Source organism: Trypanosoma brucei, chromosome 11, assembly GCF_000210295.1.
Source record: "Trypanosoma brucei gambiense DAL972 chromosome 11, complete sequence".
NCBI lineage: Eukaryota > Euglenozoa > Kinetoplastea > Trypanosomatida > Trypanosomatidae > Trypanosoma > Trypanosoma brucei.
Window position 1 is genome coordinate 3,783,078 of NC_026744.1, and position 15,630 is coordinate 3,798,707.

Genomic DNA, 15,630 nt, shown 5'->3' on the forward strand with positions numbered 1-15,630 from the left:
CAGGGTCACGAAAACCGGTGGTAAGGAGGGGGTGAATATGATTTAGTGTATTTTTAGTAGATTCATTGTGTAACTTTACTTTTTCTCTACCTCCTTCCCTTTCTTAGAAATTATTTTCTTATTCCTATATTGACCTTTAGAGTACCTTAATCATTACTCCGTAGTAGTGGGTGTGAGCAATTTTTAGGTCGTGGGGGTTATTTTTCCTTCATTTTACTTTCTTCAAACAACGGTGAAAGCGGAAGATATTAAGAAGTAATTCGTTGTTTTTTTTTTTTAAACGAGAAATAAGGTCTGTCGAGCGCGCTGTGTAAAGCCAAAAAGTGAGTGAATGAAAGTGGACCGATGGTTCTCAGGAGTTACGATTAAAACTCGTTCGGTTGACTGTCCGGTGCTTATTCATATAAAAGAAGAAAATGTGGGTGCAAAATCCGCTCTTGTTCTCGATTTAATAATTCGGTAGTGCTGAAAAGCGTTCCTTGTAGTTTGTGACAACCTCTACATGATAGTTCACAGTGTTCTGTGTGGAGGAGGATACCCAACTACCTCTATCTTATTTCGTTAAAACGGAATCGATTGTTTTGTCTGTTATTTTCACATTTTTATGACTTATCGGCAACCACAGAGACTGTAGATATATAGTTTGCCTCTCCAACTTAGGTAGGGTCGTAGGAAGCGGTACGGGCAGAGGAGGAGGTAAATCATCGGGTAAAATCAATGTTTGCCTGTCGTCGGCTACTGGGACTAACGGCAGTTGGTGCCCCGACACATGTGAGATTCAATCACAGTAACAACTCCACAGAATCAACACGAGACACCGACAAAACCGCTGCCTCTGTGGGTGACCCTTCAAAAGTAGTTTCTTCCGATTCCGCTCAAAAGCTGAATCTTTCCTTAAGGCTCACGGATGCGGATTTCGGCGCGATGGTGAAGGCCACGAAAGCGGCCATGGCTAAGGAGAGATTGTGGAGGGACCTGACGGTGGGAAGTGAAGTGGATATCTCTAGTGAATCAGGTCCTAATGTAGCGATTATCCCCAAACACACAGTTCTGCCTAAACCCCTTGGAGACAGATCCAGTTGCTTTACAACGGTGGCTGCGGAGCCCCAGGGAGCGAGGGTAGATTTGTCAGGTGATACAAGAGACAATGTGTTGGGTAATGACAATCCTATGAGCTCTACGGTTACAAGCGCGGTTCAAGATCGGACTTTGACACCTGGAGTGCGTTATGGATTGATGGACACGCTACGGGACTGTCTCATTTCTGGGGATTGGCCAAAGTCGATGCGCATGTTTGAGTCGGCGATTCAAACTGCCTGCAATAATGGTAAGGGCGCAGACACTTCGTTTACCGCCATGAGGAGCAGTGACAGTGTAATAAACAATGAAATGCTTGAGGGGTTGCACCGTTTTAACGCTACGACGCCAGTAGGAAGTTTTGCAATGAATCTGGAGCGATATCGCGGCATACTTCGATGGAGTGGTGGCCACTACTACTTACTGATGAAGTTGCTGCTTAGCAGACACCGCATTGAGGAGGTGGAAAGGGTGTGGGATGTGATGAAACGCATCGGTTACGTAGAATATCGCATGAATGAGCGGACGTGTAACCAGTTAATAGCTTTGTGTCGCACAGATACAAAACAGGATATTGTGTCTCCACTTTTACATCCCACGAAGGAAACACATAACCGTGAGAAGGAGTTTCGCACCTCATTAGTACTGGAGTTAGAAAACTGGGCGGAGAAAAAACATGTAACGCTTAGTGGTCGCAACGAAACCACTGCACGGGTAGCCAGAGTCGCACACATGCTGAGGTCCGAGGGTTCTAAAGATGGGAAGGACGAAGCAGTGGGTTCTATTGGTCATGGGCTCAGGGTAGGTGACTTTTCCGGTCTTCTGCGGCGATGCAATAGTGAAGAATCAACTGCACGTGTACTCCAAATGATGGAGAAACTGAATGTTCCACGTGATGGCCAAATATACAGTGCCCTCATAGCCGCGCTTCGGCAACCGCATTATCAACTGTGCGGCAGTGAAGAGAATTTGTCTCAATCTGATGGAACAAAAGAAGCATACGATGCGCATCGCAAGAGGCGGCTTAAGCGTGCGCGACAGTGGTACGACGAGTGCCCTGAGGAATCCCGTACCATTGATGTTTGCAACGAGATGCTTCTTATTACACGCGGTGGAAGTGCTGAGGATGTGGATTATGCCAACCTCCTCACGGATATCCGTGGCACCCCTTTGACTATTTTAGGTTCTGATGATACTGGGAGTGACACCATTGCATTTTCGAAAAATGAGGGGCGAAGTAGACCGCAAATTCCTGTCCCAAGGTGGAAAATTCCACCGAACGGAAGGACGTATGAAGTAATGGTTTTGCATTGCAGGCACCATGAAGAATGGCCTGTTGTGTGGGCGTTGTATGATGAGATGATGGAGCGGAACGTCAAGGGGACGCAACGCCTGTATCAGATGCTGCTGGAAATTGTGCAGCGACACCCTCCTTGTGGACGGGACAGAAACACGGTGGTTTTAGAACTGTACGAAGATATGAAGCGCTTCGGTTTGGATGTGACCGATATCAAGAGTACAGCTAGTGTCGTGAATTCTTGGTGTGCTACGCGACGCAAAAGACGGTGGTAACCACCTGATATTACCCATCTTTTCCCCTATCTCAGATTGATATCTCCACTGTGATGGTTAGGTTGTAACGGAATGTTGGGTGCCCCGGCTTGAGGGAATTCGTGCGTGACTGTGTGTGGTAGCACACCACAAAGTAAATGAGATCCTCCTTGCGGCGCCGAAATTTGTTGCATTACAATCAACGATTTGGTCTTTTCTGGCCTATTCATCTCTAAATCATTTTCTCCCGTTATTTCATCTACCTGACATATATATATATATATATATAGCTTTTCTCCGTAGCGCCACCCCCCTCGTAGGTTGGGTCATTGTAAGGATACCTGGTAACCGCTTGTTTGCGCCTGCCAGGTGTTGTTGGATAAACCGGGCACGTGTGTGTGTGTGTGGCCTTAGGCATCTTAGTTAAGTTCTTGGATAATCTGTTGGCTGTTACGTCAGTGTTTTCAGTTGGCTTTCGCCTTCCAAAATCGCGGACATGGCCACACTTCAAGTGCGAGATTTTGATCCACGAACGGCAACGCATTATTATCACTGCATTCTCGCAGGTATTCCCCACCCCGTTACTCTACAGTCGATATCCTCCGCAATTGTTCCTGATAGTGAATGTGAGTCTGTGCAAAACCTCGAGAAAATCGGCTGTCAGATTGTACCATACCGCCTTCATGTGTTTAAGGAAACCCTTTCGCTGAAGTTTGGTGTGGTTGATTTCTTTATTCATCACTCGACTTCTGGGGAGTCTGCAAATCCCGCCGAGGTTCACGAACTATTTTTACAGTGGTTTGGTTCTTCCTTGACTAGGGGGGTGATGTCACTTAATTCGTGGATAAGTTTAGGTCAGCCTCGTGAATTACACTCAGCTACCCCGTTTGTGTCAGCGCTAATGGAGAAGTGCTCGTTCTTCGATGCAAAAGTGGTTTCTGATATTGAGAAGTTAAGAACGTTTATTCTGTCGAAAGTGCGGTTTGATAATAGGGGTTTGAACGCCCATGCCAATAACAGGTCACGTGTGGCCGCTTCTGAGGGCTCTTCACTTCAAGAGGAACAAACAGGGACTGACTGCGGGAATGACCCGTCCGTCGAGTGGAAAAGTGTTGGAACACTGTCAGCATCATCGTTGGATTCACAGGAACTCGCTTGGCTTAGTCGTCAGCACCGTCAGTTTCCGTCCATTGCGCCGGCAAATGAAAGGGAGGCCTCTGCAACGTGGGAGCTGGAGCCTGTACGCACGTTTCTACAAAAGGCACTGACTCCACTCGTTGAAGTAGTAAAGTAAGTCAACTGATTATGTGACTTTTACCAGTGCTGGCCCACGTCAATGCAGGTTGTTTGTCTCACACTAGTAAATATGTCGGATTGAGCACTCTCTTCAAAAAGGTATGGGTATACTGCGTCGGTGGTATGTTGTACTTTTCGCCTATTTATCTCCGTGCTTTCGCAGGTCCCTGCACACAAAATGCCAGTTGTAGTGTACACATATGCATATAGACGAGTGCTTTTGTCGTCTCTTGTTTTCACACATCGCTTCAAAGTTTCATTTGGGGTTGTTGTTCAAGCAGCTACACGCGCTGGTTCCCTGCTTTTCACACCATAACTGTTGTGCTTCTGCCAACTGACACGTTGATCAGAGCTGCCTCTCAACCCTTTGGAGCTTTTTCCAGCTTCCGTTTGTTCGTTGTGGTGCACGAACCACAGTTAGTCGAGTGGGGGAATAAAACAATGAACTGGCAGATCATGTTTTTTTTTTGATGGGTGCCGCAGTTATTGCTGGGACCCGTCCCTTTGGAGGGGTGGACATGAATGCGTTTTTTTTCCTTTTCGTTAGTTCTTTCTGTCCCCCTTTCTTGCAGCGTTTACGCATCTGTTGTACTTTGTAGGTCCCTAACGACTGGCACGTCTTTAGAGCGGTAAATTTAAAGAGTTAAAAAAAAAAAAGAACAATTCTGCTCACCTTAAGGTTTGGTACTCCACACCACTAACCGCACACTTTCGCGGTCATACGGTCTTGTGTCCCAACCTCGCTTTCGATTTTGATCTTCCTCTCTTTCATTGGGGAGTTTTGACTCCATTTTATTTCGCTTCTTCTTTCACTATTGTTTTTTTTTTTTAGCAGTGGGAGTTCCAATAGCCGCATTAAAGGTGAAGTGTACGTTTATGGTTCCGCGCTCATGGTTTTGGGAAGAGTAGGCTGTTGGCCCTACTAGGTGGTTCATGCCGTTGGTTTGGTTACCGCTAAAAAGAAGATAAACACAGTGAGCTGGTGAAGTGTCCACTGTGTGACGGAAAGCAGGTGATTTTTGTTGCACGAATCAGCGAAAGCGGGGCGGACTTATTCCTGTCCTTTACAATTTTGATTATATTTGCATACCTGTGCTCAACGTGTGATTTAACTTTCGGTGACGTTAGCTTATTTTACTTACGCATTCACTTTTCCTTCTTTCTGTTTAGGGCTCTCCTCTCACCATTTCCAGCTTTGATGGATGAGTTACGAAAATTTCGCTGCACATGCACATGATAGAGCGCTCGCCAGTGGAAACATCAAGCCACCTCCACCGGCGTCGTACCTGTTGATATGGTCATTACCCCTGCTGGCTTCCTTCTTTGTTTTTGGCATTGCTCGACCGCTGGTTGCCGATAGGGAGGTGACTCCAAGTTTGACGCACATCGGCTCCGGGCGTTCGAAACGGTGGTGGGTTGTTCGGTTGCATTTATGCGTGTCGACATGGCTTTTATTTTACTGCAACTTTTCTGTATGTGCTTACCTTCTTCTTCCGACACGGGTCCTGCTACGGCTTCGCATGCTTCCGTTGAGTAACAACACTACGTACGGCTGGCGCATGAGAGAGCTACGCCGTGCTTTGTCCTTTGGCATACATCTCTACGATTGGGACGACAAGATGTATACGGGCCGTATATCTGTGGTGAAGTCCGTTGAGTCATTGGCATCTTCTGATGGCCCTGTAAGGGATGAACTTGCACCAGTTGTACCTCTAACTAACTCAGAAATGTGGAAGTACAGATCGGTGGTTCTTGCAGCGCTGGTTGTCACGCTGTTTACTTTGTACTTTCTAGCATCTATGATATTCCGTTTGTCGCTTGGTTTACCCCCATGTGGAGAGCACAGAAGCAACTTGGCACTTCCTCAGGGAAGTGAAGAGGAGGAACACGATGAAGATGATGATAAAAACGATGAGTTTGATATAAGTTTTTTTAGCGTCGACAATGAATGGTGGAACATGGGCAACCCCGATGATGCGTGTGTCGATAGCCCAGAGGCGCAGGCAGAGGAAGAGCGTTTGAGATCAAGAGAACAAAAGAGACAAAACAGGCAACTCCCTGAAAAGAAGACACAAAGTGTTCGTTCGGTGGTGTGGGAATGCTGGCCACTGTTTGCCTCGGTGTGCTATTCGGCACTTTATGCAATCAGCGGCGGAGTTGCGCCGTTTATGTGGTGGGTTTTCCCCTCTTCTGTGGTGATTGTAATTGTTGGTTCTGTGCTCGTCTAACCTATGCGTTTTCTCCGTATTGGTTACGTTTGGCAAGAACAGCAGCTGGTCTCACAGCTTAGTCTTGCGACTCCAAAATCACAATCTGTAGCATTCTTGCAGTTGTGTACGATTTTGAATGCTGCAGAAAGGGAGGTGGCTCTGAGTTTGACATGTCTCAAAAATTTTGAGTGATGCAGCGCGATATCTGCCACCGGCAGTGCATAGCGTACAGATACTGGACCACCCAGAGGCTTGCGTCCTTTTTCGTTACCTAGGTACATAAACCATATCCCTTCACAATTATTTTTGTAACTTTCATGTGGGTGATACACTGCTTGCCTTTATCGGAGCGAAATCGTTTTTGTCCGTGGTTCACATGAGGTATGGTATGGACTACAGGTAGTTGATTGGGGGCTTGTATGGCGATAATATGGTGAGGGATGCGTTGCAATTTTGAACTTGTAGATATACGTTGGGTTTAACGTAAATAATTTGGTAAGTGCACGTGCATTTTGGGAGGTTCATTCCACAGAACTTTCTTTTTCTGTATTTATTCGGTCAGGTGGTGCTTCGTGGTGTCTTGGTGAAGTTACCTTGACGACAGAACTGCTGTTGGGGCGGAATGTCGTCTATTCGTTATATTTTATCTGATGGACAGCCTGGATTTGTTGTTGGTCATTGAGCATGTTGCATTTCTACGACGACACTTAAGGTCTCAGTTTACCTTGGGGTTTTGTTTCTTTTTCAACTGGTTGTCGCGTAGACACCTTATGCCGAAAAAAGAAACAACAACAATGGCTTCAAATCATCTACAGTTTTCCCTTTCCACTTTCCCTTGTACAAAGTGGCCATGAACGGCGTAGAAATAAACGAAAGGGATGCACCAATTATTTGGAAAGAAAAGGCTGTGGGGGTCGTCTGCCGCAACTTCGATGAGGATATGCAGAATGCTGTGAGGACACTTAAGACCGGTGATGAGCAGAGTGTTGAACGTATGTTGAGGAGTTACAACAACGTAAACTGGAAAAGTTCTGATGGAAACACGCTGCTTCATTGGGCCGCTACCCTTGGTCATATGTGCGCTGTTAGGTTACTCTTGGATGCGGGGGCCAACTGTGATTCCCCAAATGTGGTTGGTGCGACACCGCTTCACTGCGCTGCCTTCGGAGGTTCCGTTGCGGTGATTGATGAATTGTTGCTTCGTGGTGCCAATGCGATGGCAAAAAATCGCAAGGGTCATACGATGTTCGACTTCCTGAAGGACCTGTGGGGTGGCGATTTGTACAAACGTTATGAGGGTCTCGAAAGACTTCTCACGGCATTGAGTGGAAGTTGCTACGATCTTCCCAGCCCGGTAACAAAGCCGGGAGAACCTCCTGAAGGCACGTTGGCTTCTCAAAGGAGCTTCCGTGGGAAAATTGCCTCTTGCTTCCTGCAAAATATGCACGAAAGGCAATCAGTTCCCTTTGAAAACTTCCAATACGAGGAACGTGATGAGGATAACGACGATGGATTGTTGCAGAAGTACCACTTACTGGAAGTGAAGGAATTACTGATGGACGAGTCTGCGAAACGTAATGAGTTGGTTCGTGAACACCTTACTTGGGCTGTTGACGTTATGACGCAACTAAGGAATCTTGCATATCCTGTCCGTTGTGTTGAAGAAGTGGTTGAAGTACTTGCTAAGAAAGATTCTCCCGAGGGTGATCGCTGGTTGCTGTTGCGTGCCAAAGGCGCTAGTGAAGGTTCTGAGGTTTGGGTCCGGTTGAAGGATCTCTGCGAATGTTACCCCACTCGTACTGATGAGCAGGGCCATATTCCCTCCCTTCGACATTCGCCTGCTCCAACGAATTTGACTAAGCGTTGTCATGCGTATAACCAATCAAATGTTGATGTTTATCGGAATAGTGTTGTACAGCGGGTGATGCGGTTACTTAAGGATGCCTCGGCGAGGTCGCTTAGGTACCAGAGGAAGCCATTTTCAAATTCTCTTCCTCGTTTTTTAGAGGTATCGGAAGACGAAAGTGAGAGGGTTTTGCGGAGGGTTGTTAGTTCACCCTGGCACTCTCAGACACCTAAGAGTGACCGTGGATCAGACGCGTCATTTTCAACCGGTGTTCGCAGCGTAAAGGAAAGCGTAATGAAAAGTAGAAGAAATAGCGGTATTGTGTCTGCTGGCCGTGATTTGTGGGGCGGTGTAAGCCAATCTCCAAAAAGTGTGTTGCACTCATTCAGCCCCTCCATTTCTCCAGTCTGCAGAGAGAAATTCGATTTGTCTACGAGATCATATGATCCTTTTAGGGCACCAGACTATTGTGCTCCTACGGAGTCTAGCAGGCAGCGCGCAGGTGATGGGGGTAAGATAGAGCGGCTTCGCCGCATTTATGCTTCGCAATACTTGAAGCGCAGATTTGACATTTCAAAGAAATCGTAGGTGATTTTACCATGTAAATGTGTGCACACCGTGTTGCGTCGCAATGATAATTGACATATTTGTCTGTTAAAATAGATAGCCCCAATTGGTTACTGACTGAAGTTTTTTTTTCTTTTTAGGCATGTTCCCATATGAGGGTTCGTGTCTGTCTCTAGTACCTTTTTTTTATATTAATAGAATCCTGGGGGTCGCTATATGTCTTTACCACCACTATTCCTACTACTTTACCTAAGTGCAGTATTTACCTCCCTTTTTTAATCGAAAATATTATATTCGTGTTGTCAATCGAGCTAATGATGACAGGACATCTTTGTCCTTTCGTGGAATCATCTATCAGCACTTTGATCGTGGAGATGGTATTTTTTTTTCCACTTATTTTCCTTGTTCTTCTCCGATGAGTTTAGTCAACTTCTTCTGTTTGCTTTCCCTCTTTGTGTTTAAGGGATCACGTAGATTTGTCATTTGTGTCATTTACAATCCTACACAGTCTGATGGTGGTCTTGCACTATTTTCTTCATTTTCCTTTTCCCCTGTTGTTTGCATTCAGTTTCTGTGGCTCCTAAGGTTTAGTAGTTGCATCATGTGGATTGGTCGCAAAGACGCGAGAGGACTCAAAAGTTTGTCAGTATGGTTCTTTTACCATTTAGAGGCAACATATTGGTAAAATAAACAGACCTGTCACATTCCTCGGAAAATGGTTCTATGGGGACGCTTTTAAATTCTATTGGCTTCACATGATTAAGGTTCTATCGATATGGTACTTTCTGTCAGGTAATACAATTGACAAGCGTTTTTTCTTGTATTTGCGCTGGTACTGAAAAAAGTGGGAGTCTACTTTGATCGCCGAAATCGCCAGTCATTTAACTTTATCGAATATTACAGAAACTCGCGTTTTGAGAGTGGCGATTCAGCTCACTGGTTGTGATGTATTGTTCAGTTGCTAGCGGTGTTTTGCCGTTTATTTTGAATATCAGTAATGTTTTTCGTGGGATTTTTTTGAATGCTATTTGATTTCCCCTCCCTGCGCGAGTGCCTTCGTCGATACCAGCGGCGGAAATATATCGAATATTTTGGATGTTGCCATTGTTTGTGGCATTCTGCGGATAATGTTTTTGAGCCACATGATCACGCGGTGTGCGCTAGTAGTTCTTTCCCGTTTCTGCTGTTGTTCTATCTCCAGTGCTTAAAAAATTTAATCTTTCCCTTCCTGCTGCTCCGTTACTTTTCGTATTAGGATCAGCCCTCAACGAGAGTACCATTTGACCACCTGGACGTGAAAGTGTGTGTGTGTGTGTGTGCAGGGAAACACCTTCCGTTCCCTGTTTTTTAATAACGGTCCCTTGAGTATTCGTTCTCTCTTTCTTTTGGCGTGTATTCGCAAGAGGATTTGATTGTTGAATTGGATGGGTGACTGCGACAGGTTGAAGTGCCTTATAGGCGAGTTGGATGGGTACGCGCAGGTGCTAAGTGAGCGCGTGCAGCAGAAGGAAGCTGAGTTGGGACTACTGCTGGTGCAGGTCGCAACCATGGGTGGAGCAGCCCTTCGAGCAGATGGAGGGCAAACCTCCCCGGTTGTCCTCCCGGAATGCGATCTGCGCATAGCACCACCGCGTCACGCGCACGATCCTGTTACCTCCACAGTGCAGCGGAAGTTATTATCTCCTCTTCCCACTGTAAGGATTTGTGACCCTACAACTTCTCTCGGTCCCGTAAGTGTTACTGAGCCCATTCGCGTGTGCTCCATGTCTTCACCTGTGGGTACGTTGTCTCCGATAGAGAGGGCTTGTAGCTCCGGTTACTCCTCTTCCGAAGAGAGTACAATCACAATTATTCGTGCACTAGACGATACTGTGAAACCCCGTACGGTACGGCACGTGCGGTTCGCTCCGTCCAGATTGAGTAGCTCTCCTCACTGTGCCCGTGTTTCCCCTCCCACGGAGGGAGCTGACCGCGGCGGTGAGTGTACACGGGGTTCATTTTTTCCTACTCGTTTCACAGTTGCCACACTTGAGAGGCAATATACCGAGTCAGGTGCTTCCACTCAACAATGCGCGGCGGCGTCAGAGTCTGAGTGCCATCGAGGTGGGGAAATTGCTGCACCTTCCGAGGTTGAGACCGGTGGCGATCCTAATGATATTGATACCGTACATTATGTTAGGCGACGTGTGACTAGTAACCGACGCCCCTCAACTCGCCTGTCTGCAAGCAATGCCTCAGTGGAGTTGTTAATTTCAAACAACTCAGCGGCAACTTGCTCTAGTCCCGGCGCGAAAGGTAGAGGTCGACATGCTCAGTGTAATATTCCCCGAAAGAGGTGGCGTAAATCCGAGTCACGCGGGGTGAGTGCGGGTACAAGTGCCAGTGTAAGTGCCGCACGACCGAGAACTGCGGTTGTCGCGGAGGAGGAGAAAGAGGAGGGAATAGACGCTGGTATTACACTTGCCTGTGGTCCCACCCTGTTTTTCGAGTAATCATCACATACAAAGTTCTTCACATTATTACGGGATGTGCTATTTCATATCCCGTTCCCCACTTGTTCTCTAGCCCTTTTTCCCTCCTTTTTTAATGTTTTACATTGGTGCTTTATGTAATAGTGCGGTGACCTGTTATTACGGTTGTCGTTATCCTTTAAAAAAAACCTAATCCGCTTTCCTTCAGTGTGCCCCAATAACGATTCTTTTGCAGTTCAAGGTGACCGTGGCGCTTGGGGTGGGTCGCGTTGCCTTCATGTGTGGATTTCACCGCAGTGGGTAAATTTGTCTTTTTCCGTACGTTGTGTGTTCCCACCGCACGCAGTGCCGAGCGAGTGAAGTATTTTTAGGTAGGAGCATACAGACGTTTCGATATTCAGGTGCGCCCCTTTCTCGGTACGTTGGACCCGAAAGAGTTGTCTGTGTGTTGCTTTTAGTGTGATTTTATTAAAGGGATGTTGACCACCACCGACGTTGGTGGTGTAGTTCGCCGTATCAACGTGGATTACAAAAAGTTGAAGGCTGCGTACGATCAAAATAATGACAGCCTTTGTCTCAACCTTGTCAACGGCCTGAAAAAACAACTGATTCTTCTACCAACGTTCCTCAATCCTGCCGCGGCAAGCGCTACGTGGCTGGAGGAAGTTACCCTTACACGTGAAGTTCTGGAGTACGCTGTGTTGGTGAGTGCCCGGTTGGAGGACCTCGCCAGTTTTGAGTTGTACTTCAACCAACTAAGTGTGTACTACACTGACATTGATCCCACGAAGTTGGAAGAGTCACCCTTGTACTCACTGATACTAGGTTTAAACCTTGTTCGTCTGCTAGTGGATGACCGCATTGCACAGTTTCACACGGAATTGGAGAAGGTACCCAACCACATATATGCCCCGAATGCCTACGTCCGCTTTGCAGTGCTGCTGGAGCGGTATCTGATGGAAGGGAGTTACAGTAAACTACTCAACTCCCGCGACCAGGCACCGTCAAAAGAGTATATCCCCATTGTGGGAATGCTGGAGAAAACGGTGCGCCAAGGTGTTGCCGAGTGTATCCCACACTCCTACGCAAAGTTATCATTTGAACGTGCGCAGAAGATATTGATGGTGGACTCTACAGATGCCGTCCGGGAGATTGGTAAGCAGTATGAGTGGGAACTGGGTAAGGATGGAGCCAGCTTCGTTTTCACCCGGAGGGAAGATATCGCAAAAAGGGAGGTTCCGTTTCAAGAAATGCTCGGTCATCACCTTAACTTTGCCGCTGATCTGCAGCGCATTGTGTAGTCTCCCGGTGTGTAAATGCGTGAGGTAAGAAGGGAGAGTACCGAGGATGGTGTTAGATAGCAAACTTGGTAAAGTGGACGTACCAGTTCCACTCATTTTTGCGCACGAATGAGTGTGTGACACAAATTTTTGGTACCGTGCCCCTTTTTCCCGTTTCTATTATTCTTCTGTTTGTGACAACAGCAGACACGCATTCAAATTAATTGTCACTCCTTATTTTTTTTAAAAATTGTACGAGTGCTTTGTTTCTGCAATTCTTTTCTGTGTTTGTTTTCGTTTTGTTTGCGAAAAAAAAAAGGTTAGTATTCTTTTCGCTTAGATGGTGAGTGCAAAACTTGGGATCAATTTGAAGGGTCCCGCTGAGGTTTTTATCAAGCATCCTGATGGTTCCGAAACTCGGGTTATTCGGCGGAAAAAGGGCGTCGTACAGCAACGCAACGATGTAGACTTGCTAAATCGTGATGAAGAACGGGAAATGGTGTATGCTTGCCCTCCGTATACAGCCAGCTTCAACGCTATGTTGAAGGAGCGGAAGGAAAAGAACAGTCGTGCCCTTGTAAACGCTGTTCTGGAACGGATGCATGCAGAATCTATTCCCCTCAATGTTATCACCTACAACTCGCTGTTGGAGCGTGTGGTAGGTGCTTCTGATGATATTGCCTTCGAATTGTATGATGAAATTAGGGAGGACTCTATGTGTGTGAATAGCAATGTTCAACCGGACCTCACTACATATCAGTTGCTCTTTCGCGCTTGTGAGCGCAAAAGCCAGTATCATCGTGCGTTTCATCTGTACATGCAAATGAGGGAGATGCCACACATTGTTCCAGATACGACCACATATGACACGTTATTAGGTTTTTGTGCTGCGGTAAAAGATGTTCCCCAAGCCCTTTTCTTTATGGAGGAAATGAAAAAGAACTGCGTAGCTCCAAGCGTCAACACATACAATTGTCTAATGGGAGCACTTCGGGAAAAGGCACCTTACGAGGAAACTTTACGCGTATACAATGGGATGACAGAGTGGGGTGTTAAGCCAACTGTACGAACATTCAATACAGTAACTGGAGCTGCACTCATTCATGATGACTATGAGATGGCCTTTCAGTTGTTTGAAGAAATGAAGAAGCAGGGAGTACTCCCAAATGTTGTTTCATACAACACACTACTCTGTTTGGTACGGCAACGACTCGACTACGTAATGGGGCGCAATGCGTACGCAAGTGTAAAGCGAACAAGAGAGCAACAGGCACATGGTATGAAAGCTATTTCTGAACTGACAACGACGCTTTTTCATGAAATGGGCTCGATGGTTGTGGAGCCGAACACCTTCACTTTTAACTTAGTAATGGAAATACTCATTGAGTGTGATGATTTTGGTGTTTTCGACATTTATCGCATGATGCAGGAACACTACAACAAAAACAATAACAAAACGAGCATTATTGAAGAGAAAATAGAGGCAACACGGATGGGTGTTTCTATCATGATGGCGGAGGCAAGCCTCAGTTTAGACAGTAACAAGATTCAACCAAGGGAGAGAAATCCAAGTATCGATAGCATTTTGTGTTCTATTGACGTAAACAAGGACACATCAAATGCCGCAAACCTGGCCGGACTCCCTTCTCTTGACGTGATCATGGGTATGGACAACCGAAAGCGGTCTGCACGGATCACAGCTAACGAAATGCAACCGAACGTAGACACTTATCGACTTATTGTCCGCGCATGTTTGCATTTTGGATTTGCGAAGCATTGCCACTACTTTTATAACGCAATGCTCAACGAGGGTCTGGGTCCCGATTATAATTTCGCACTACTTATGGAAACTGTTTGTGAAGAGATCCGCGACGTTGAAAAGGCCTTCGCGGTACTTTCCCACGCAAAAATGGCGGGGGTTTATATTGACGTTTCACTATTCAACGCATACCTCAGAGTACTAGCTGCTGTTGGAGATGACAAACTGCTTTCAATACTGGGTGAGATGGAACTTGGTATTAACTCATTTTGTTCGCAACCGGACGTGGAAACGTACAACATAGTGCTACGGTATCATCTTGGTTTGAAGCACTACGACGCGGTAGTGGAACTCTTTGATTCAATGTATGACTCGTACAGGCAAGTGAGACCGAATGCAGACACTTATTTGTGGATGTTACAAACACACCGCGCAATGAATGATGTGGAAGCTGCAACGCAATTGCTCGAGTCCATGCACAAGCGGCAGATTCCAGTTGATATACAACACTATCACGAGTTGATGCGTGTGTACGTTCAGGCGGGCGACGAAAGGTTGTTACAAGTCTTTCAACAGCTCCAAAATGGCGACGACGGAGAATATCAATACCCAAAGGTAGATGTGATTTGTTTTTCCCTTGTCATGGAATATTACGTTCGACTCAAAGAGTGGGATAAGCTGGATGCACTTTTTCATAAACTTCTGGGCTACCCGGATATGGAAGCAGATGTTAACTGTTATAACATTATGTTTGACATGTGCCTTCTCTGCGGTAAGTACGTAGAAGCGAAGTCCCTGTTCAACGAATTGCGCATGAAGTGTGTGAAACCAGATCTAAGAATGTACAACACACTCCTTCACATATTTGCCGCCGCTGCTGATAGCGCGATGTATGAAGTTTTAGAAACAATGAGGATGAACCATGTAGCTCCAGAGGCTAGCACGTTGTCCATCTTACTGCAATACGCCGAGGGAAGACACCTGGTGTCAGATGCTGTGGCACGCAATCTTTTCTGGGACCCAACAACGGATCTAAAGGGTCTTCTTTAGAGCGGGTAGAACTCACCTTTGTACATATACGTATGTGCATGTATCTATATAAGTATGCGTGTTTGTATTTGACACCATTGCGCAACATGACGTTCGTGTATATCCTCTATGTTAATGTACAATTTGTATCTTCTTGTCTTAATGACTTACTTACAGTGGAGTTACTTATACACGGAAACACTGTTCGTAATCTGGAGGCTCTGCGCCCTCCGTTCGCGCTTATATCGGTGGTGTTGCTTTCCTGTTGGATAAAGTGACATTTCGAATTCCTTTTTGTTGCCGAGAGAATATCGTTAGACAATCACTTCGATTTTATTGGATCGCATCTTTTTCTTTCCGCATGCCGTCAACCTCGCTTCTCTCTTTCCTGTCATCCCTTTTTTTGTTAACATGTATGTTTGTGTCCGTGTCTAACTTGTGAGAAGCCTGCGAGGGTGCTCATTTGCCAACCCAAGGTATATCTTTGGGTACCAATTGAAAGTACAACAAAGGAAAGGAAGAAAATTACAACTTCCACGTTGAC

The 15,630-nt window shown here is 46.1% G+C and overlaps 7 protein-coding genes across 7 annotated transcripts; all 7 read left to right on the forward strand.

Annotated features, from left to right (window-relative positions):
* Positions 1 to 717: 717 nt before the first annotated feature.
* Positions 718 to 2,649, forward strand: TbgDal_XI16120 (hypothetical protein, conserved; the record flags this gene model as incomplete). Its single annotated transcript, XM_011782455.1, has 1 exon — positions 718 to 2,649. One exon carries the CDS (start codon positions 718 to 720, stop codon positions 2,647 to 2,649), a length of 1,932 nt encoding a protein of 643 aa, XP_011780757.1.
* Positions 2,650 to 3,124: 475 nt separating this feature from the next.
* TbgDal_XI16130 (hypothetical protein, conserved) lies at positions 3,125 to 3,922 on the forward strand (the record flags this gene model as incomplete). The annotated part of the gene is made up of 1 exon (XM_011782456.1): positions 3,125 to 3,922. One exon carries the CDS (start codon positions 3,125 to 3,127, stop codon positions 3,920 to 3,922), a length of 798 nt encoding a protein of 265 aa, XP_011780758.1.
* Positions 3,923 to 5,126: 1,204 nt separating this feature from the next.
* On the forward strand, positions 5,127 to 6,152 carry TbgDal_XI16140 (hypothetical protein, conserved; the record flags this gene model as incomplete). The annotated part of the gene is made up of 1 exon (XM_011782457.1): positions 5,127 to 6,152. One exon carries the CDS (start codon positions 5,127 to 5,129, stop codon positions 6,150 to 6,152), a length of 1,026 nt encoding a protein of 341 aa, XP_011780759.1.
* Positions 6,153 to 6,984: 832 nt separating this feature from the next.
* Positions 6,985 to 8,568, forward strand: TbgDal_XI16150 (hypothetical protein, conserved; the record flags this gene model as incomplete). Its single annotated transcript, XM_011782458.1, has 1 exon — positions 6,985 to 8,568. The coding sequence occupies one exon, from the start codon at positions 6,985 to 6,987 to the stop codon at positions 8,566 to 8,568; it is 1,584 nt and encodes a 527-aa protein (XP_011780760.1).
* A 1,403-nt stretch (positions 8,569 to 9,971) lies between these two features.
* Positions 9,972 to 11,039, forward strand: TbgDal_XI16160 (hypothetical protein, conserved; the record flags this gene model as incomplete). The annotated part of the gene is made up of 1 exon (XM_011782459.1): positions 9,972 to 11,039. One exon carries the CDS (start codon positions 9,972 to 9,974, stop codon positions 11,037 to 11,039), a length of 1,068 nt encoding a protein of 355 aa, XP_011780761.1.
* A 455-nt stretch (positions 11,040 to 11,494) lies between these two features.
* TbgDal_XI16170 (proteasome regulatory non-ATP-ase subunit,putative) lies at positions 11,495 to 12,319 on the forward strand (the record flags this gene model as incomplete). Its single annotated transcript, XM_011782460.1, has 1 exon — positions 11,495 to 12,319. The coding sequence occupies one exon, from the start codon at positions 11,495 to 11,497 to the stop codon at positions 12,317 to 12,319; it is 825 nt and encodes a 274-aa protein (XP_011780762.1).
* Positions 12,320 to 12,638: 319 nt separating this feature from the next.
* Positions 12,639 to 15,107, forward strand: TbgDal_XI16180 (hypothetical protein, conserved; the record flags this gene model as incomplete). Its single annotated transcript, XM_011782461.1, has 1 exon — positions 12,639 to 15,107. One exon carries the CDS (start codon positions 12,639 to 12,641, stop codon positions 15,105 to 15,107), a length of 2,469 nt encoding a protein of 822 aa, XP_011780763.1.
* Between the last annotated feature and the right edge of the window lie 523 nt (positions 15,108 to 15,630).